This window comes from Felis catus, chromosome A2 (genome assembly GCF_018350175.1).
Source record: "Felis catus isolate Fca126 chromosome A2, F.catus_Fca126_mat1.0, whole genome shotgun sequence".
Classification (NCBI taxonomy): domain Eukaryota; kingdom Metazoa; phylum Chordata; class Mammalia; order Carnivora; family Felidae; genus Felis; species Felis catus.
Genome location: NC_058369.1, coordinates 140,769,089 through 140,792,997, shown reverse-complemented (window position 1 = coordinate 140,792,997; position 23,909 = coordinate 140,769,089). Strand labels below are relative to the sequence as shown.

General features: G+C 37.2%; 1 protein-coding gene across 3 annotated transcripts in view; it reads left to right on the top strand.

Annotated features, from left to right (window-relative positions):
• The window catches only part of IQUB (IQ motif and ubiquitin domain containing), a 126,229-nt gene that overhangs the window by 21,293 nt on the left and 81,027 nt on the right, over positions 1 to 23,909 (top strand). For all 3 annotated transcript variants that reach the window (XM_019825746.3, XM_045052689.1, XM_003982987.5), the window contains exons 7-8: positions 7,023 to 7,233; positions 18,522 to 18,697. In XM_019825746.3, coding sequence (XP_019681305.2) covers positions 7,023 to 7,233; positions 18,522 to 18,697 — 387 coding nt within the window. The remainder of the gene's footprint in view (positions 1 to 7,022; positions 7,234 to 18,521; positions 18,698 to 23,909) is intronic.

The window sequence follows — 23,909 nt, the reverse complement described above, 5'->3', positions numbered from 1 at the left end:
GTGCAGGCTTTAAGGGTCTGGGGAAGGCAGGCTGGACTGGCTGCTCCACAGGAGTGTAGCTTGGAGAATGAGAAGGCCCGAGAACACAAAGGCTTCCTCCTATGCCCCAGCTTGTTTGTTACCGGATCACTCATATAACAACTACCATACTTTTCATCGCCTGCAAGTTCATTCTGTCAGTGGCCCTATGTTTGGCCTGAATGTGTCCTGGGGAACCTACCTCCATGAGGAAGCTAAGAAATTACAACCCATGCAATAGGCTCATTAACTTGAAGGAGGGAAGCCAACCAGGGCAATTTGCCTGGCTTTTATTAAGGGAGATGTGGAAATAGAAATTTGATAGAAAGTAATACTCTGTCATATTATCATATTGGCATATTTCCTTCAGTCATTTTCTACATGTATAAAACACATTTGAGACCACACTGTGTGTCAATGTGTCTTTATTTTATTTTATTTTATTTTTTAATTTTTTTTAATGTTTATTTATTTTTGAGACAGAAAGAGGCAGAGCATGAACAGGGGAGGGTCTGAGAGAGAGGGAGACACAGAATCTGAAACAGACTCCAGGCTCTGAGCTGTCAGCACAGAGCCCGATGCGGGGCTCGAACCCACGGACTGCGAGATCATGACATGGGCCGAAGTTGGACGCTCAACCGACTGAGCCACCCAGGCGCCCCTGTCAATGTGTCTTTAATTCATTACTGAATAACTTCTGGATTGGGTTGATAAATTTAAAAAATACCTATTTAGTCTCTTCCCACCCCAAATTGCTCAACTGAATTGCACACTTTTAACACTAGCTTTTGAAAGTGGAAAAGTCTACTTACTAGGTTTTGTGAAGGAAGTTGTAATACTGACTAGCAATCCTCCTTCCTTGCTGGGTATTTCTGGCAGATTCAAACTCAGTGTTAAGGTCCTCTTGGATTATGACTCAGCTTTGCTGGGTCTCTAGCTCCGGGCATCATTGGAACAGAAGCAGTCCATGGTGGTGACAAGGACTCAAGGCCAGTGCAACACAAGTACAAGTGTGTGAAAAGCTAAAGAATTTGTGCAGAATGTAAGTCAATGCAGCACTTCTTTCATTGAAAAAATGTTGCTGTGAGAAAAAAAGTCAACTAAATTAAATAGTGTGTTTGATTTACTCTAATGCAGGGTTCTTGAGGCCATTTGTAGCCTGGTAACAAGGTAAGAAGCCATGTGGGCCAGCAATAGAATCATGGGCCACATTTTGAGTACCACTCTGAGAATTTTTAAAACATTTTTTAAATATTTTATTTGTTTTTGAGAGAGAGAGAGAGAGAGAGAGAGAGAGAGAGAGAGAGAGAGAGAGAGGAGGAGGGACAGAGAGGGAGACACAGAATCCGAAGCAGGTTCCAGGCTCTGAGCTGTCAGCACAGAGCCTGATGTGGGGCTCAAACCCATGAACCATGAGATCATGACCTGAGCTGAAGTCAGACATTTAACTGACTGAGCCACCCAGGTGCCCCATTCATGGTGAGAATTTTAAATAGGTTCCTCCCCAATCAATGTCCACCCAGTGCTGCAGGCTGTTAAATCAAAAGATGCTCTTTGCTTTTTTACTTCTTTCTTTTTGAGACCCAGAAGAGAGCATCTAATTATTGGGGCCAAAGTTTGACTAATATTAAAACTACTAAAATTCTGGGGCACCTGGGTGGCTCAGTCAGTTAAGGGCCTGACTCTTGATTTCAGCTCAGGTCATGATCTCACAGTTGTGAGATTGAGCCCCACATCAAACTGTGCTAGGCCTGGAGCCTGTTTAAGATCCTCTCTCTCTCTCCCTCTGCCCCTTCCCTGCTCACTCTTGCACATTCTGTCTCTCTCTCTCTCTCTCTCTCAAAATATACTAAAATTCTTTGAATTAGAGTCTTACCAACTCCAATACACCATACATTTAGTGCTATTTATTTTTTCAAAATTAAAAAGTTTTTATTGAGGTATCATTGACACGTAACATTATATTGGTTTCAGGTATACAACATAACAATTCGAAATACATGTGAAATGATCATCACAGTAAATTTAGTTACCATCTGTCACCATACATGGTTAACTTTTAGAATTTACTCTCTTGGTAACTTTCAAGTATGCTTCACAATATTATTGACTGTAATCACCATGATGTACATTATATACCCATGACTTACTTATTTCATAACTGGAAGTTTTCACCTCTTGACCGCCTTCACTCATTTCACCCATGCCCTTACCTTCCTGCCCTTTGACAACCACTATTCTGTTCTCTTCATCTATGATTTTTGTTTTGTTCATTTGTTTTGTTTTTTAGATCCCACATGTAAGTGAAATCATATGACATTTCTCTTTGACTTATTTCACTTAGCATAATTCCTTTAAGGTCCATCCATGTTGTCACAAATGGCAAGATTTCATTCTTTCTTATGACTGAGTAGTATTCCAGTGTGTGTGTGTGTGTCACATTTTCCGTATCCATTCATCCATCAATAGCCACTTAAATTGTTTCCATGTCTTGGCTATTATAAATAATGCTTCAGTGAACATAAGAGTTAATATATCTTTTTCAATTAGTGTTTCCTCTTCTTTAGATAAATACCCAGAAGTGGAATTGTTGAATCAAATGGTAGTTTAATTTTTAATTTTTTGAGAAACCTCTATATTGTTTTCCATAGTGACTGTACCAATTTACATTCTTACCAACAGGGCACAAGGGTTCCTTTTTCTCCACATCCATGCCAACACTTTTTATTTCTTATCTTTTTGATGATAGCCATTCTAACAGGTAGAAGGTGATATCTCATTGTGGTTTTGATTTGCATTTTCCAGATGATGAGTGATGTTGAGCGTCTTTTCATATGTCTGTTGGCCATCTGGATGTCTTTGGGAAGATATCTATTCAGATCCTCTGCCCATTTTTTAATTGGATTGTTTATTATGATTATTTTTTTGCATTTGAGTTTTAGGAGTTTTTATATGTTTTAGATACTAACCCCTTTTCAGATATATGATTTTCAAATTGTTTCTCCCATTCAGTAAGTTGTCTTCTCATTTTGTTGATGGTTTCCTTTGATGTGCAAACACTTTTTAGTTTGATATAGTCCCATTTGTTAATTTTTGTTTTGTTACCTTTGCTTTTGGAGTCGGATTTAAAAAATTATTGCCAAGACTTGTGTCAAGTAGCTTACCACCTATGTTTTTTCTAGGAATTTTTTTGGTTTCAGGTCTTACATTCAAGTCTTTAATACAATTTGAAGTAATTTTTTCTGTATAGTGTGAGATAATGGTCTAGTTTCATTCTTTTGCATGTTACTGTCCAGTTTTCCCAGTAGCATTTATTGAAGAGACCATCCTTCCCCATTGTATATTCTTGCGTCCTCTGTTGTAAATTAGTTGACCACGTATGTATGAGTTTATTTCTGGGTTCTCTGTTCTGTTCCATTGATCTATAGTTCTGTTTTTATGCCAATATATAGTGTTTTGATTACTATAGATTTGCATTGTAGTTTCAAATCAGGAAGTATGGTATCTCCAGCTTTGTTCCTTTGGTAACAAAGTTAAGAGAGATGTGGAATGTTCCTTTGCTGAAGTTCAGCATGTTTGTTGTAAGTTAAGGCTGCTTCTCTCTGTCAAACTGACATAGATCCTCCTGCCAAGAGTGGGATGCTTCATTTTTGGTTATCTAATTTCAAACAGCAAAGTTTCTGATAGATTAGTATTTTAGAGTACTAAGTTTCTCAGTGTGCACAGAATAATAGTATTCACTCAAAGGAGGGGATTGTTAGGACATTTTATAGCTGTAGTATGTCCTTGGAAGAAATATTGTTTCCTGTTAATTTCATAGCTGATAATTAATGCCTGTTATTCCAGCCTGATAGATTTTTATGTTCTCAGTCCAAACTAATTTTTATTTTTTGACTGTACAGGGCTTGGATGGTAGCTCTGTGATATCACCAAGAACCTAAACTCCTTTTACCTTTCTATTCCATTAATCTTATGAGCTTATAACTTACATGATAATGCAATGGTTAGTCAACCTTCAGCATAATGTCTGCAATCTATGCAGGAAGAAGGGAGAGGTCAAGGGAGCATGAGCCATATATGCTACCTTCAAGAGTTTTCCCTGCAAGCCCCACCCAGTGCCTTCCAGTTACATCTCATTGGCCAAACTGTGTCATGTGATTGTGCTCACTGCAAGTGTGTGACAAATACATTTTTAAAGTTTCATATTGTTGTTCCTCAATAAGATTGAGGTTTTCTTATTAAGGAAGTAGGAGAGAATGGATATTAGGTGGGGAGATGGAAGTCTCTACAACACTTTCCAAACTCCAGTAAAATGGTATTAAAGGACTAAAAAAATGTAAACATACAGGAATGAAGAATACATGAAAAGAGAGAAGAGTGTCAGTCAATTATTTTAAAGTTGTAAAGCAGATGGAGAAATGTTGACTTACTTAAGCTTAGGAAGTGAAACTCTAAATGCCTGCCAAGGGGGATGGCATCAAGAACCAAACTGCTTTGCCCCATACTACCTTGGAAGGTGAATAGGAGTTTCCTAAGGAGGTGAAAGTGGGATGTGAGTTGTACACAGAGGGATGGGTTAAAAGCCAGTATAGGAGGAAATTTCCACGTAGTAAGTTCTTTTGTCTTCACTGACTCCTTTCTACTTGTATCATATTTACTTTATTCTTGAGCTTCTTGATTTCATGCTTGTATTTATTTTAAATCTTTTTTGTTTTAAGCAATATTATATATGACTATTGATATTTTTGTACTCATTCTTGCCATCTCATTTTGGTTTTTATTTATTATTCACATTTTGTTTGTTTTTTCTTTTACCAGCCTTTTCTTCTTTTGGTTAGTTTGACTAAACATTTTCTTTCTTTTTTTTTTTTTTGTTCTTTCATAGTTGGAAGCAGGTCCTTTGTTTCTGTTTTTCTAATGGTTCCTTATAAAAATTAAAAAATTTTTTGTTTCCTAAATTTTTTATACCAAAGGCATACTTAATCAGGCTCTATCTTTTCCATGAATAAGTCAAGGTCCTTAGCAGGGTTTTCTGTTTTTCATTTCCTTGTCCTCCTCCCTCATTCCTCCTAGCCAGTCAGATTGGATCTGTATATATACATATACAGATATGTATATAATTATAATTATATATATAATTTACTTTATAATTTACTATATATTTATAACTTCACTTTGTTGTTTGATATATTTATATTGATATATATGACTTTTTCCAAATAAGATGTATCTAGCTTGATAACTCTTTTGGAAATGTTTTCTCAGTTCTTTAATCTTTCCATTTTAACTTATTTTTCTTGCTAGTACACATTCTCTAGTAATTTTTTCAGAGATGATGCCTGGGAGATAAACCTCTTAGTCCTGTTGAATCAACCTCATTCTTGAAGTTTAATTTGAGTCCACATAGATAGATTTAAACTTGTTTTCAAAATTATTTTTCTTTATAACACTGAAGCTCTATTTGATTAAAAGTCTGATGTCAGTTTTGCATTTCTTTGTTTCCTCTTTCTGGAAGTTTTGGGGTTTTTACTTTATCTCTAGTAATCTTATTGTGATATGCTTGAGATTTGGCCATGAGCCCTTTCTATCTGAGAGCTTATTCCTTTAGTTTGGAGACATGTTCTTCTAGTATATTTGGAGTAATTTCTCTGGTCAACTTTCTTCATTCTGTCTGGAGCTTGCTGGTCTGACCACCACTCTTTGGGAACCACTGTTCTGGTATTTCTGTTCACACAAAAGTAAACTTTTCCTTGTTGAATGAGGAGTCTTATATTTTGTGGGTTCTTCCCAAATGTTTGGTTATTCCTGGGTGTGTAGACAGGGTATTTGAGATCCCTTATGTCCAGTGTGCTATGTGTATTTGTTTACCGCAGTGGTTTTAGGGGATGGCCAAGGCTTGATTCTGGAAGACAGCTAGTTTTCTGAAGAAGGGGCTTCTATTCATCGTGGGTGTCACCCACGGGTGTGGTTTCCCTAGATTGTTTTAGAGAAGCCTGTCCTTTTGGCATTTTTCAAGCAGTCACTTTGCCATTTGCCCTAACACACCTCTTCTGCTCACCCGATCCACTGGTTTAGGGCTTGAAACAGTCTTACAGACCCTTCTGTATTTTCTAGCCTGCTTCTCCATCTTCCCTGTACATGATTAGGCATAGATTCCTCTTCAATTTATTCTACCTGTCTCCCTTCTTGAGGGGATTCTTCAAAGTTTCTGTTCCTTTGGAAGTCTCTGTTAGTATGATCCAGTGTCCTTACCAATTTCTGCTTATATGATTTTCCGTGATTACCAGAGATTAGGTCACAGTAAAGGGATATATCAGCATATTCTTTGTCCTCAATCTTGATCTAGCCTCTCCACATTTTATTTTTATTTATGAGTTTAGTAAATAAAAAAAATCTCTCAGTTATATGGCAAGTTTTTTGGGAATTTAGTACTATACTATAACTTCAGACACATTTATATTTCTCACAATTTAATAAATACTTGTTTTCTTAAATGGAGACTTTTATCTAACCTGCCTTTGGTAGTTACTACATATAACCTACCTGCTCATATTTGTTTTAAATATGAGCCTAAGCTGATGGTAGTTAAGATAAACTAGAGATAATTAATATTAGTGACAATAATAGTATTTATTGAGGACTTGTGATGCACCAGGGTTAAGATAAGGATGTTATATGGAGAATAAACCAAAATCAAACAACTAGTGAGTCGCAAAGGAAATATTTAGACTAAGTTTTACCCCAGAGCCTATGCTTTTAAGCATTGTACTAACTACCTCCCAGGAAGGTGTATTTGCTAGATTTTGGAGTCAAATTGCTGATGTGCGTTATCCACAGCTTATGTGTCCCGATGTGTGTGAGAATGTCTGGCATAGAGGGAAACCTAGACTCTCAGTTTGTTTAGTAGTTTTTGCATTGGAATAGAAATAATCACTATTGCCTTTTGTTATTATCTGATATAGTTGATGGTAGACACTTTTTATTTCCTTTTAATTTAACTATAGGTAATAGTGTTACAGACTTACTATAGACGATGGCATGCTAAAGTCATGGTAGAGAATTTAAGAAGACAGAAAATGTTAAGGTTGAAGTGGGAAGCAGAGGAAGAACAAAGGAAGATAAGAGAAAAAGAAGAATGGATGAAATTGGACTATCACCGGAGGCATAATCCTCAGACAAAAGAAGATTTTGAGCTTCTTTATAATGCACTGGAACGTAAGTTTGAAATAGGCTTTGCATAAGATATTAATTTTATAATTTTTCACTATTAGGAAAAGCAGGTGTATTAAAGACAAAAGGAAGGCCTTCTTATTTTAGGATGAGGTCTTGGGAATCTTGGCCTAGAGAATTTAAAGAGATGAATAATGTTTTACACCTGGGACAGGAATTAAGGTGGGAATAAATTGGGGATGCTTTTATATCAACAGTGGATAAATAAAATGTGCATACTGCTCTGTAAATTTTGTGGTTTAGTATATTATCTCATTCGATCATCCCTGTGAGATAAAAAGAGAAAGCATTGTCTAATCTGATTCTCTGATCGTCTTGGGAATTTGTGAATGCAGAACTAAACTGTCTTGAGTCCCTCAATTCAGCATCCTGTCTCTGATTTCTGTTCTTTAGAGGAGGGCTTGGCAATACCTTTTAATTCACACCCATTAATGATCAATATAGATGTATATTCTTTACACAATTGACGTTTATGCCTTATTTCTTCCACAGAATGTGTGTTAGTCATTGACACAATTAAAAGCTTCAGTTACTTGACAGGCCAAGCACCCCTACTCAGGGCAATAGATATGCTGTTTTTGAAGTTGTTTCTCATTGCTCCCTTCCAATCTCAACTTAAATGTTGCCTACTCAGAGGCTTCTGTGACTGACAGTCCAACCTGGATATCCTGTTGTCATCTAATGGTTATCATTGCACCCCAAACTTTTCATTTATATCACCACCACAATTTGTAATAATATACCTTTTTGTTTAGCATTAATTTTCACCAGTGGATTGCAAACTCCATGAGAGAATAACTTATTTATTTTTTTTTGACGCTCTCACTTTTTCTGTGCTTAGCTCATATGCCCAACAAATATTGGCGGGTGTAATGAGTGAGTGAATGAAAGGGAACCCCAAGGATGTAATGCAGTTATCTCTGGCTTGCACTTTTCCGGTAGTACCAGCTAAAGTGCCAGGAAGTGGAACAGAGAGTTACTAATTACTTTAGATGCCAGAAAGTAGAGAAGTTGGGTTCTTGTGACAATGTAGAGGAATTTTCAAAATTAAAAACAGCCTCGGGGCACCTGGATGACTTAGTCAGTTAAACGTCTGACTCTTGGTTTTGGCTCTGGTCATGATCTCATGGTTCATGGGATCGAGCCCTGCAAGGGGCTTCGCGCTGGCAGCACAGAGCCTGCTTGGGATTTGACATTCTCCCTCTCCCTCTCTGTCTCCATCCCTCTCTTGCTGTGCTCTCTCTCTCTCTCTCTCAAAATAAATAAATAAAAGCTTAAAAATAAAATTAAGAGTAGCCTCAATAGTTTTTTTATTTGAGCAGGGTCTTTTCCTCCAAAGAAATAACAGTCTTTGACTTCTCTATGATTATTTATGACATTAACTTTAAGCAAATTTTCTTAATATAACTTTTTATATACTGTTTGTGGATGTTATTATATGTTCTGTTACTCAAGTCACCCTTCCTCTCTAACAGCAGTTTTAGGTGTCAGATATTGGGTCTATTAAATAGCTATATGGTAATATGCTATTCACCAAAAGATAATACAGTGAAACACTAGGTCTGATAAGCAATGCTAATGAATTTATCTCTTTGGTAACATGCAAAATTGAGTGGCTTTAGGAACGTGGCAGTGTTTGAGGTAACAGCCTGTTCCCTCAGCTTTTACATCTGCCTCGTCTTTCTCCTAATCATTGACCTCTGCAAATACTTTCTGTTTTACTTTAAACCTCACTTCTATTTTCATCCTCTCTCAGATGAAAACGAAGTTTACTTTTAAATGTTAAGAATTAAACAGAGAGCACTGCTGGCAAGATCTAGGAAAGATCTTATTGACAAGTATAAAACTAGAGTTCTGTTATAGCAGAACTCTATTCAAATAATATTCCAAATTCCTATCTGAACAAGCCCAAGGGTATTATTATTTCGTTGGTTGACAGGCAGTTGTGTAAAACAACAAAATATGCTGAGTGAGGTTCTACCTTTTCTACTTATTGGTGGTATTGGGCAAGTCACTTATTTTCTTTAGCCTCAGCTTCTTCATCTACAAAAGGACTTACTGATATCTGGCACGTCTATTTCACAGGGCTTTACGATATGTGAATAAATAAATGTTACATTTATGAAAGTACTTTAAAAGTGCAAATAATTATGCATATATAGTTCTATTATAACTATAATTATTATTAGTTATTAATAGTTATTACAACTATAATAATTTTATATTTGTAAATAATTTTATACAGATTTTCTATCTTAAAATAGAGCAGATATACTTTATATGTCTACACATGATTTATATGGAATAAAATGAAATTTCTTATATAAAAGAGGCATCTCTTTAGTTTTCTTCCAGCCCTAAAGTTCTAATTTAAAACTCTCAGAATAATAATTTTTAAATTTTGTTGTAGTCTTTGAAACTGCTGCCCTCTTGTGGCTCATAGTAACAATTACATAGTTTAAATTTAAACTCCTAAAAGGAAGTTCAGCTTTTCCTCTGGGTAATCTGTCCCTCAGTAATAAAAGCAAAATAGATCATTAAAGAAAATTAATTTAACTACATAAGTTAATATAATGTATCAAAGTCAAGACCATTTCCAGGCAACACTATTTTATCTTTATGTTTGTTTGTTTTTTCTTACAGCAATATGTTGAGGATGATTCCTTTTATTGATCTGAATTGTCACTCTTATTTCAGACTCAGCATAGGGGTTATCATCTTTAGGACACTTCTCTTGACAGCACAGATTGGGCTCAGAGCCTCTTTTCCTTGCCCACAATTCCCTGTAAACACCACTGTCTTAACTGTGTACATTTGTACTGAGGGTGCCTGATAGGACCCTTGCTCATTGTTGAATCGAATCTGCTAACCCTTTGCTTTGTTTTGACTTGTGCTAATGGCCTTTTCTGACTCTTCTCGGATTATTACTTCTGATCTCAAGGTACCTTGACTTCTAGCTTCTGGAGTCCACTGACATCATCTGGCTCTGGGTATTCAGTCTGAATCTTCCTTGGTTCTCTCCATATAGGCTTGCAGTCTGTGAATGAGAATTTTAAAAAACAAATGCATATAAAATGCTACTGGTGGACAAAATCTTGTATGTTCTTCTATTTCTTGTTTGGAAATTGCAAGTTTAGAGCTCAGGAATTTTAGAATGTGTACAGACTTTAGGTGCTAAGTCGTATCCTTTCATTTTTTTAATTAAAAAAATTTTTTTTTACATTTATTTATTTTTGAGAGACAGAGAGAAACAGAGCACAAGTGGGGGAGGGGCAGAGAGAGAAGGAGACACAGAATCCGAAGCAGGCTCCAGGCTCCAAGCTGTCAGCACAGAGCCCGATGCGGGGCTCAAACCCACAAACCATGAGATCATGACCTGAGCTGAATTAGGATGCTTAACTGACTGAGCCACCCAGGCGCCCCTTTTCATTTTATAATTGAACTTCAGACCCTGGAAATTAGATGATTTGTCTGAGAAGATAAGTTAAGGAGATAAAATAAACATATTGTTTCAAATGAACCAATTCCTTTAATATCTTTTTCTTTAAAAATATTAGAGACTCCTGGGTGGCTCAGTTGGTTAAGCAGCCGATGATTTTGGCTCAGGTCATGATCTCAGGGTCCTGAGATTGAACCCCACGTTGGGCTCTGTGCTGACTGCATGGAGCCTGCTTGAGATTCTCTCTTTCCTTTCTCTCTGCCTTTCTCTCTCTCTCAAAATAAATAAATAAACATTAAAAAAATATTGGTGGCTATTGATATCTGCTATGGGTTGAATTGTGTTTCCCCCCAAATTCACATGTTGAAGTCCTAAGCCCTAGCCCTTCAGAATGTGACTGAATTTGGATATAGGACCTTCAAAAAAGCAATTCAGAAAAAATAAGGTTTTATGGATGAGCCCTAACCAGTATGAATAATATTCTTATAAGGAGAGGAGATTAGGACACAAACAAACACATAGAGAAGATCATATAAAGACACTGAAGGATCATGGCCATTTAGAAGCCCTGGAGAGAGGTCTTCAGAAGAAACTAACCCTGCCATCACCTTGATCTTGAACTTATCAATTCCAGAACTGTGAGGAAATAAACTTCTGTTGTTTAAGCCACCCAGTCTATGGTGCTTTGTTACGGCAACACTGGAAAATGAATTCAGCATTCCAATTTATTTGTTTGTTTGTTTTAATTATCATCATCCCTATGGAACATACCTTTTATGATATGGGGCAGAATCTCTCGTTTTCTTCAATGTCTTCTCTGTATAGTTCTGGAAACTGTCAATTCAGATAAAAAATAGGTTTTGTCCATCCACTCCTGATTCCTATGTGTGTCTATTCCTTATGAGTAGTTGGGACATGGTATTTTTCTGATGCCATGTTCCATTCCTTACTATAGGTTTACAGGGCCATCTAATGGAGAATTTTATTGGAATTAAAGACCATTATTTTCATTTCTTTTTTTATTAAATTTTTTTTCTAATGTTTATTTAGTTTTGAGACAGAGAGAGACAGAGCATGAAAGGGGGAGGGTCAGAGAGAGGGGGAGACACAGAATCTGAAACAGCTCCAGGCTCTGAGCTGTCAGCACAGAGCCCCACGTGGGGCTTGAACTCACGAACCGCTAGATCATGACCCCAGCCGAAGTTGGACGCTCAACCGACTGAGCCACCCAGGAGGACGCTCAACTGACTGAGCCACCCAGGAGCCCCTAAAGACCATTATTTTCATTTCTAATTAGCTTCACTGGATTGTTTCCTTTTAAAAAGTCATACTATAATTTAAGCAAAATGTAAAGTCTGAATATATATATTCATATAAGTGAATTTGAGTGCATCTATCTCCAGACTCACCCGGTATTAATCTAGGAGAGTAGTATATTGCTCTTTGAGGTTGGCAGCATAGCTTAAATAATATCCTAGTGGCCTAAATTTATTACCAGTCCCAAAGGTTTCTGATGTAAAACTGGAAGTAAAATAGGCTTACTTATATCATTCAATTTTTATTTGCTTTCTGGGAACATCCATATAATCCCATAAGATAAATATTCTCAGTTATTATTTCCACAAGCAAGCAATTTTTCTTTTAATTCATACACTGCCTTTGGTTATATGGATTTTGTCAAGATTTTTAAAGTTCTTTTGGTTGGTAAAACTGCTCTTAAAGGATAAAGTCATCAATCATGGATTTCCTGGATTTTCAAAACATAATTTAGCCCTTAAATTTACAACTCTTTTGCTGAAGACAATTTTGCTTTTAAATTTAAAAATCTTCTTTTTGAACAGACCAAGTTGTCCAGTGCCTGAATAATGTATTCCTGGTAAAGGGCAAAGTGGATTCTTATAAAGAGTACCACTGGCCTGTCCTTGGCCTCATCAGGATGATTTCAAATTGGAAGTCGAGAGGAAGAAGAAATAGTATGATAAAAACTGTAAAACTAGATGTTATAACAGACAGTGGTTATAACAGACGAGGGCCAGAAACAACACTTTAGATATTTACCTTCCAATGTAGACACTGGTGTTAAAGTAAATCTGAAATTTTAATAGAAGGAGGAAAATATACTTTGTAATTTTATAAATTATATATAAATGTGATGTATTTTGAAATATCCCTGCAATATGATGAGAAAATAATCATGCCTGTAATATAACAACGGAAGACTACACTTACTTAATTAAATCATACCTGTAGAAGATAAGAGGAATCTTGTGTCAAGAAGAGATCTATCTAAAGGAAGTCTTTATGCCTAATGGTGAAAAATGTCAGGCTTTTGGGTAAAAATAAGTAGAAAGAGAAGTGAAAATTCTGTCCTCATGGAAGAATTTTATAGTGTCTCCAAATAGGGAGAGGCAAGGAGATATTTAGGGCCTTCAAGAAAGCATTGTGTCTTTCTCACTTTTGTATGCACCATGGAAATTTATAGAGTTCCTTTCACATAATTGCTCAATACTTATTTTTGAGTGTTTTGAATTGACAAAGAAATGATAAGGTTTTGGCAGGTATAGTAACCAGATCAGGCAAACGAGTTTTTTAAAGTTCAGAGAAAAAATAGGTTTGATTCTATGGCCAGAGAATGCAGTTCATGAGACTCTGAAACTTTGTCATTCTGACAGTGTAATAATAAATTATCTCCATGAAAAGGGAAAGAATTAGATAGCTGGTTAGTAAGTGTGGCTCTCAGTAGTAGACCAACTGATCAATTCATAGAGAGAGACTGTCCAATGAAAAGATTACATGTTTTTGAAAAGTGGGAGAACAGTGCTTAAGAGTCTGTAACATGGAACCAGACTGCCAGAGTTTGAGTCTTGGTGCCACTTGGACAAGTCTCTGTTTTCCTTAGTTTCCTTTTCTGTAAAAGAAGGGATAATAGTAGCACCTCCTTCACTGGTTTGTCAGGAGATTAAATGAGCTCATATGCATGAGGAGCTTGAGACAGAGCCTGACATATAGTAACCAGCACTCCATGGTAACCACCACTAACATGGTGTTAGTGTTATTTTTATTGTATTGTTTAGTTAGAAAAGAGGGGCCTAGGAATCAAAAAGCAAACAGGAGATGAAGTAAATAGTACAGTAAGAAAAACAACAACAGGATTTTGTTCTCAGAGCAGCCTTAAGAATAGAAAGGAAGCTAAGGCAAAGTCTACCCCTTAAAACCACGGTTCCTGTGTCTATTGAGAGAGAAGAGAATGAGACGTTGTAAGAGAGGTTGTTGTAGTTAAGCCAGCATATTCTCGTGTGTTCTGGGGTGACGATGACTTGAACAAAACCAAAGCTGTGTAAACCTGCATGGGTGGAGGACAGGCTTGCCACCTGCGGGAAGGTGTCCATGAATGTCCTGCTCGTGAAAGTGCACGTGCAGGAGATCCTCTGTAAATTCCAGACTGAGGTTACTACATGTACAATAACAAGGATGACTCAAAATGTGACACGAAAACATTATCAGGAACAGTTCTGAATATCTGAAAACTGAGAATGAACTGAAGCTTACGATAAATGTCAAAGACTACAGTGACTTTTTGGAATGTTTGTTCAGAATAAAGAACAATAGGTTGTTGCTTCAATTTTTGTTTGCTTCCACGTTCTATGAAGAACACAGATCAACCATGGTTGAATGAGTTCCCAGTCCTTGTGTGTTTATCCAGGTATCAAAGCCACTCCTAGTTACTTAAATAATAATGGGGAATGAGAGAAGTACCCAGCAGACATGATTTTCCAGAGGAGGTGTATGAGGAACTGTCACAAACATCACAGCTTTTTGTAAATCTTCCCCTGCCCTGACTCACTTTCCAGAGGTGCCTGATTTGAATCTCAGGCTTATTTCTGCGAAGTTCCCCAAAATTGGGTTACTTCAATTTTTTAGCATCCTATCCATTTTGATATGTAGTGGGGCTTTTTTTTTTCTTAATAGTTGACAGTCTTACTTTTACCTTCTTTGTTTAAATTTTATTTTTGTTGGTATTTATTACATTTCCAAGCAGCTGGGACTATTCTTTTTAAACTTTTGTTTTTAATTCTGGTTTAATTGTACAGTATCAAAATGCAGTTTTGGCATTTCTGATTTGGGGAATTTGTTTTCTTTTATTCCTGCTGCTAGAATTTGTATAAATTTAATGCTTCATAGAGCTTTGAAAATAGGTATATTTTCAGCCTTTGTTGGTCAGAGCTTGAATCATTTAAATTTGTTAATCATATTGTTTAAACTTTTTAATGCTTTTAATACTTCTTTACTTGAAATAGATCGACTCATTTGTATTTTAATTATGTTTATATAAATAAAGTATGCTCACTCCAGGAGTATTTATAACTGATAGAAGTTTTGCTTTACAAGTTAGATGGGATGTGATTTTGCATATAGCATTCACGAGGGTCATACCTTTCATCATAAAATTGTCTCCTATCCCAATAACCGAATTTTGAATGTTTTCCCCTCTATTTTCAATATACTGTTAATATTGCTGCTTCTGTTTTCTTTTTTGTTCACATTTATCAACATTTTATGTTTAACCTTTTGGTGTCACTTTGTTTTAAGTGTGTCTCTTGAAAACATGTCATTGGATTAAAAAAATTGTTCTAACTTATTTTCAGTAAAAAAGTAACCATTTTATATATTTTTTTTAAATTTTTTTTTCAACGTTTATTTATTTTTGGGACAGAGAGAGACAGAGCATGAACGGGGGAGGGGCAGAGAGAGAGGGAGACACAGAATCGGAAACAGGCTCCAGGCTCTGAGCCATCAGCCCAGAGCCTGACGCGGGGCTCGAACTCCCGGACCGCGAGATCGTGACCTGGCTGAAGTCGGACGCTTAACCGACTGCGCCACCCAGGCGCCCCCCATTTTATATTTTTAAATATAACTATGATGCTTGATTTTGCTTCTCTCACCTTGCTTTATACTTTCTCTTTTGAATTTTTTGCCTTTTTTTTTAATAAACAGTTGTGATTATTGTTGTTTTCTGCATTGACTTGAAGTGTAGGCGTTCTTTCATTCCTTCGTAAGGATTTTCAAAGACTTCCTTAAAACATAGTAAACTATCAAATAGATTAATCACTTGCTCTTTTCTCAAGCTCTAAGGCATTGAATTAAGGTTTACTACCTTCTTCTATGTCCGCTTTCTGAGATGAGACAGCAGCAGTTTGGGGGACGTTTGTGCCTGTTTGAGTGTCTTTTAGCAGTATCTGTGCTATAGCTTAAACCCCCTGATTTCCAGTATATAGGTTGTACCTCTCTGACTTAAAGTACTGACTTGGGTCTCCTCCTCTCCTCTCCCATTTCATATTTCTTGGTTCATGTAACTGGGAATGTAGGAGAGGAGAGTTAGCCGCTTGTGCATAAAACTCCATCTTGTCAGAAATTTGGTATGCTATATTTCAAAGAGGTGCTGTGATAACAGAGCAGCTTGACCTTGATGAGACATGAAATTATATCAAATAATGTGCAATTTAGGAAAGGGAAGTGTTTATGTCTGGAAAAGAGAAAACCTAAATGGAATGTGACAGCTACCTTCAGATATCCAAAGGGATGCCATTTGGAACAAGGAATAGACTGACTGTTTCTTCACCAGCTGGTCCCAGGCCAGGGTGAGTGAATTAAACCTGTACAAACTGCTGCCAGGAGGACACTGTCTTACATGTGGGGGGGGTATTGAACCATTTGATTTCTAAGGTTCTTGCCAACACTATGCTTCTTTTAATGTAAATAGGTTTCTGAAATGTGGGCTATAAGACGATTTTTCCCCCCAAATTTAGTGTGTGTAAGAATTGAATGAGACCCTTGTTAAAAATGCATGTATGTGAGCCCGGAAATTTTGACTTAGTTAAGTTTAGGGTAGGACCTAGTAATCCATTTTTCTCATGTAAGTTAATTTTGACAATATGCTGTTACTCTTAGGTAAAATGAGTTTATTAAAATACTATTCTTTGGCATTTTATAATTTGCTCTTAGGATATATTTCATGCAACCCATTCTTTATTGATACTAACCAACCATAAATATTATCTTAACTGAATTCATAGGTTTGAGTGAAAAGTAAATACAATTACTTTACAACATTTGCTGCTATAATTTAAGGTTTTGTAAGGATATGGCACCTAAGTGCTACCTAAGTAACCTAAAATGGTACCTAAGTGCTAGTATTGAAGAAAATAATTGAAGTCAACAATTCTGCATAAAACTGTCAATGTGGGTCCTAGTGCAAGCAGACAACAAGATGTCACAGTAAAAGATAAAAGGGAAAGAGAGCAAGAAAAGTCTTCATCAAGATGCAGTTTGACACTTGTGGAAGTTGAGAGAGGGAAGGAAAGAGGACGAGGAATGGAGAGCCTCAAACAGATAACAGCTCTGAGGAAGTCTGAGCCAGCCCAGTGGTCAGCGCTGATCCAAGTAGCCACAGAAGAGATCACTGTTGGGCAGACACGGCCAGGCCCTGATTCCCCCTGGTTCTCGGTCATTGACTGGGAGCTTTGTGGGGAGAACACGGCTTCTGCTTCAGTATGGCGGCACATGTCAAGTGCTGCAGCTGAGACTGTAACCTGCCTGTATTCCTCACAACACGTATTCTCTCTTTTTCCATTTCCTTCCTTCCTTCCTTCCTTCCTTCCTTCCTTCCTTCCTTCCTTTCAAGAAGAGTAGATGAGACTTGTCAGGAGGAAAAGCTGAATCATTTGCACATTATGCTTTTTCCCTTCCAGGTGGAAATTGTAAATGTGCATGCATGTGCATGTTGATTTATACAGATAGATGCATCAGAAAATCGCTCTTCGCTTTTTTGTGGTCAACATAAAAAATAATCGTTATTTTTAAAGCTAAGAAATTTGAGTCATCTGATGGAGGAATTTTGCTGGAAAGGTGAAAAGCAATTTAGTCATAGGTATTTATACATATATCAGAATATTAAGGAAGATAGATAGATAGATAGATAGATAGAGGAAATAACATGTTACTGTCTTTGGATCTTCTTTTGCTGGGGGGAGATATACAAAATGTCTTCCTAAGGGAAGTTACTCTTTTTTAAAATCGTTTTGTTTTATTTTTCTCATCATAAGTGTACTCCTTTTTTTAAGTAAGCTCTACAACCAACGTGGGATTCAAACTCATGACCCCCAAGCTCAGGAGTCACAGACTCTACCCAATGAGCCAGCCAGGAGCCCCAGCAAGTGTACTCCTTAATCCCTATCACCTGTTTAATCTATCCCCCCGCCCCCCACCCCTCTGGTAACCATCAGTTTGTTCTTTATAGTTAAGAGTCTGTATCTTGGCTTGCCTCTCTCTGTCTCTCTCTCTCTCTCTCTGTGTCTCTCTCTTTTTTTTTCTTCTTTGCTTGTTTGTTTTGTTTCTTAAATTCCACATATGAGTGAGGTCATATGGTATTTGTCTTTCTCTGACTGACTTATTTTGCTTAGGTAGCAAAACCAGGTATTCTCCTGAAAGATCTGAGTATCAGTACATGTTCATGGCTGCTACAAACCCAAACCATATATTTTTCAGTACGAGGGAGAGTATGTGCTTACTTGGAGGTGTAATTTGACATTATCTGGGCTGATTTCCTTTGGCTTCTCTTTATTTGACTTTAATTTTATTGCTTTAAGTTTCTCAGCTTCCATTTCATCCTAATTTTTCATATGTCAGGTGTACAATGTGAATGATAATGTTCATGTATAATTTTATTTAAATTGATACAAAAATAAAATACTGTTTGTCAGGATGTGATGGTAAAAAATTTTCTGAAAGATGTGGGATTTTAAAAACTCAAGAGTCTTTCATGTTATTCCCTTAGTCTGGCGGCAAGAAGAACTTGCACGCATTAACCAATCTTTCAGTGGGGCTGAAAGGAAAGCTGCTTTGTGTGAACTTCTGGAAAAAGAGACCCAGATAATTGCTTCCATTGGGAGGCATAGATACATTGCATATACGGCAAACCAGGAAGCACTGATACAAGCTTTTTTGGATAAGGTTAGTAAAGTAACAATTATTTAAATAAGAATGAATCCTGAGTTTAAAAATGTAGAATAATGAACTAAAGAGACTGACGTTGTACGAATTTTCATGTTTAAATTTTCTGTTTTTTTTTCTTTTTTCTGATACAGCTTTAGATTTTTAACTGTTGACAATTAACATGAAATTAATATGTTCTTAACTAAAAAGTTTAGGCCATGAAGGAAAAAATAAAGCTACCTTCCTCGTGACTCTGTTCATTTAGATTTAGGCTGGCTACAGAAGTTAGGTCAATTACACACCCTGATGAAATGTAGAGTGACTGAAATCACAGAATGTCTGGGTTTGGGATGCCTCATAGTAAGCAACCTGGGGAAAAGAGCTATAGATGAGTGTTTTTGCTTTTGCTCACCAGGTCATTAACTGACTGGAAGTTTCTGACCAAAAATGTATATGATTGTTGAAAACCATGAAAACATACAATTAAGGGAAAAACTAATTATCTTTTTGTGTTGCAACTGCCTGTTCTGTTTGATATTGATTGCATAGCCTGTTTCCATAGTGACCAGTCTCCTTTTGTAAATCTGATCTTTCCAAACAATTAAAAGCCAATCCAGCCACAAGAAGAAAGGGGATAGCATTCTTCTAGATCTTTGCCTATAGTGATTCTAGTTGTATGATTCTTGTTACTTGAGAACATTCGTTTTTAAATACCATATTTTTTGATACTCTAAATGCCCTCCTCTCATTTTACTAATACACTCTCCTTTGATCTCAATTTTTCTTGTGGCTTTAACTACTACCTACATCCTGGAACTCCCTGCAGGTCCAGACCAGACCTCTCTTAGGAGCTTTAGAATCATGTATCCAAATGTATTACAACTTGCCTATTGTAATTGCTTTTGGGTGTCCCAACAGTACACCTTAAATTGACATGTCAACACTGAAATTATACCATCTCACCGTTCCCTGGTCCCGCATCTCCAAACAGATGCTGTTCTGTAGCACTCACATCATTATTCTTTATGAATGTTTCATCATCTGCTCAGTTGCTAAAGACACCTGGGCATTATCCTTGGCATCCCATCCAGCCACCAACCAGTTTGTTCTGCTACTTTAATAATCGTCTCAATTCTTTACTTCCTTTTCAAACCCACTACTACTGTCTACAGGGAAATGGCTCTGCCATGGCACCCTGATGCCCTTGCATGAATCCAAACACGCCAGGTAGGCAAAGACTTGAACCACAGCGAATCTGAATCTTGGTGGAATGTCTTGTGATCCTGCTGGAAATTGAAAGGATGGGAGGCTTCTGAAGAGACGCTATGGAGCAGCTCCTCTCTTTGCTTTCCTATGTCCCCTGGGAGGCTGTCATGAGCCAGGCCTTGTCTTGTGTGTGTGTGTGAGATTGACAGTGACTTATCTGATTGTGGATTTCCTTCTCATTTGGACTACTTCATGTCTCCAAATTAGGCTCTCCGCCTCCAGTCTCACTTCATAGTTCCCTCCTCTGTCATCCATACCACGGCCATAGTGACCTCACTAAACACATCTCTGCTCCTGCCCCTCCTTACTGCCCCTCAGGGATTTTCACAATTGATAGTCAGTACACCTCACCTGCTGGTATCTCACTGTCACCTATCCTTGCAAACTACAGCCACATCCCTCCAGCTATGTTCGGTTACTTGCACGTCCTCAGAAAGGTCATGTGCTCTGCATGCTTTTGCATTCAGTGTTGTCTCTATGTGGAGCATCCTTTACCTCCTTCATTAGTAGCTAGTTATACATCCTTCAAAACAAGCTCAGATACCCCTTCTTCCAGAAAGGACCTACTGATCCTCCTACTTTAGCCTGTACTATATGCTTTCATGAGACCCTGTTTCACTTCTTAGTAAATAGTGGTCAATTTTTAAATATTTTTTAAAGTAAACTTATTTATTTTGAGAGAGCGTGCAAGCAGGGGAGGGGCAGAGAGAGAGGGAGAGCGAAAATCCCAAGGAGGCTCCATGCTGCCAATGCAGAGCCTGACTTGGGGCTTGATCCCACAAATTGTGAGATCAAGAGTCAGAAGCTTAACAGACTGAGACACAGGTGCCCCCGTAGTGGTCAGTTTTTATTATATCTATTTACATGTCTGAATCATTCCTAGATACTGAGCTTCTTAAGCAAAGTTATCTTTTATCTCTGTATCTTCATTTTCTAGCATAGTGTATATCACAGAGTATTAATACATGCTTATGGAGGAAGGCAGGAAGGAAAAATAAGGGACAGAAATAATGGTTGTGTAATTTCATATTTCAAGTATTGTCAAGAAATTATACAATGTAGATACTGTCACTTCAAATTGTTGAGTATCTTCATTATAGGAAAGATATGTCTCCCGTATGGAAGCATAATATTCATACTTCTCCAGGATCATATTTCAAACTAAACTTATTCCTTTAGCAAATTACTTTATCTTGAATCCAGCTTCATCACTGGGAACCATATTCCTTATGTGTCTGATTGTTAACCTTACCATTGGGGACAGCATAGACCCAGGGCAACAGGGACCCAGAGTGTTTGAAGGAGCTGGGGGCCTCTGAGGTACAAGGGACAAGGAAGACGAGTGGCATCTACCCTTCCTTATTTGAGGCTGGAGCTTCCACAGGAATTCCTACTTATGCTTTCTCTGATGCTTTGTTTCCTATGAACTATTTAAAATTCTTATTGTAAATACTTATACAGTGTCTATTCTTATTATGCCTTTATGCACCACCCACCCCTCTCCTCACCCCCTCCAGGCCTCTGCCTAACATTGTGTCTAAACTTTTTTTTGAATTATAAAGAGTGTGAATGTAAGGTCCCAGCATATCATATTGACTCTGGAGCCACTTAATGACCATTGTTTTCTTTTTTTTTTTTTATAATTTTTTTTTTCAACGTTTTTTATTTATTTTTTGGGACAGAGAGAGATAGAGCATGAACGAGGGAGGGGCAGAGAGAGAGGGAGACACAGAATCGGAAACAGGCTCCAGGCTCTGAGCCATCAGCCCAGAGCCTGACGCGGGGCTCGAACTCAGGGACCGTGAGATCGTGACCTGGCTGAAGTCGGACGCTTAACCGACTGCGCCATCCAGGCGCCCCAATGACCATTGTTTTCTTATGAAGTGTATGTAGCACTCTATGAAGGTCTTGAAATCTCGCCAAAAAAAGATGAGATAGAGAAATTTTGTTCATAGGATTTTTCACGAGGAAGAAAAATGTGGTCTTTGTTTTTGTTTTTTTGTAAAAACTGTTAAGTTGTAGTAGAAAGTGCGACCCTGAAAGATCCCGAGTGTAGGAAGAATTGCCAGGAAAATGGAAATCTTTGACTGTTGCCAGGAGAGAAAAAGAGAAAGCATAGTGAGGAGACAGCTGGGCACAATATGGTTCCTCGTGACTTTTTAGTTATATTATAAAATAAATGAAACATTAAGTGCAAGATAATTTTTTTTGGTAAGAGGAGTGAGAATGAGAGAAATGATTGGGCCTTAGTGTCCATACTGATTTAGGGCAGCACACAAAGAGGCAAGACCAGAAGACTGAAGGAACGATGGAAAAATAGCTATAAGAACTTGTAGAAATCAAGGGAAAGGCTTTTTGTGGATCATAGGTTTTAGAATTTGAGTTCTAAATCTATGGTTACATCAGCTGATGAACCAATTAATCTCACCCGTTCATAGGCTAAGATTTAGAGGAAATGGACATTTTAGCTGATAACAAGGGAATTTTACCTCAGTTTTGACCAAAATGTTGTAGAGAGCAAGAAAAACACAACCAGAATGGAACTGCTATACTTGAAGTCAATCCTAGTCCATTACATAGACTAATTAGTCCAGTCTTTAAAAATATTAACTAACAGTGACTTTGACATACTTTTAATCTGTTATGGTAAATTATAAAGTCTTTGTTATTCTAATGCGAATTCATTCAAATCACCTTTTTGTATAGGATGCCATACTAAACATCATAGAAAGCAATTAAGATAGATTTTATAGTTTTCCTTGCAAATTCTTATACAATATCCATTCCTCTTTATGCCTGTCTACTTCGCCCCTCGCACATGCCGAGCATTGTCTCTAATATTCAAGGGGACACAGTGCTGATTTCAAAAAAGTTGAAGTAACTTATTATCCTACAGTATTTTTGATAACTAAGAAAAAATAGCTTATAAGGAATCCCTGAAGCTAGACAAGGTCAGAGTTTTTTTCAAATGTCAAAACTAACAACGAGAGCCATAATGCTGATTTTCAGCTCCATGTTTAGCACTATAACACATAGATATATAAAAAAATATTTACTTTACTATAATTTGGAAATAACTGTCAACAATAGAATTTTATGTTTGGTTTTAGTTTAACTTCACTGTATCTAAATATTATGTGGTTTATTGAACTAATATTTTTAATCTTCTTATCATGGACATAGACATTAAACCAATCAGTTATTATGGATTCTATAGTAAGCCTTCATTCTCCATAAAAGGCTTAATCTAAATATTTTTGAAGTATTAGTTAAATAATTTGTAATTTTAACACCTCAAACATTGACCTCCACAGGTTATCAGAGGTTAAAAACTCACAAGCTGACAGAGGTGAAAAAAAGCAAGTCAAGAAATTCGAGTGAAAAACCATCAGTCAGTTTCTAATGTATCTTGGGTTCTCTTTACCCAAACTGTGTTAAAGAGACAATTTGAATTTCTACAAGAGGTTTTCCCTAGAGTCAAGGCCGTTCCTTTCTTTGATTCGCATACCACCTCTCACAATCACAAGCTACAAAACTGCAGTCCTTGTTAGCTGTGTCATTTAAATGTTTTTCTTTTTCTCCCCCATACTCTGGTGGCCAACAGCTAATGGGATAGGAAAATACAACCGATTTTTGCCTCTCTCTGAGCACCACAGTGCACAGGGGTGTCCTCTGTGTAGGAACAAAACCCCTTTGCTGTGTAAAAGGAAAGTTGATCACTACACAGTAGCTTTTGGGGGTTAGGGTTATTCTTAATTTGTGCCCTTGGGGACCCGAGTATTAATTTAGGAGGAAGAAAGCCCTCCTCTCACAGTACAGTCATTTCTTCTCTTTTGTGGGAGCCTGCTGCTCTCAAGGTTTTTGTTGTCTCTCCACCTTCCCTTCCTTGAAATGCCTCTTCCTGCTGTTCTTCTGTTTCTCTCCTCCAGAGTCTTCCCTGTCTCATTTGTTGGCAGCTTAATGG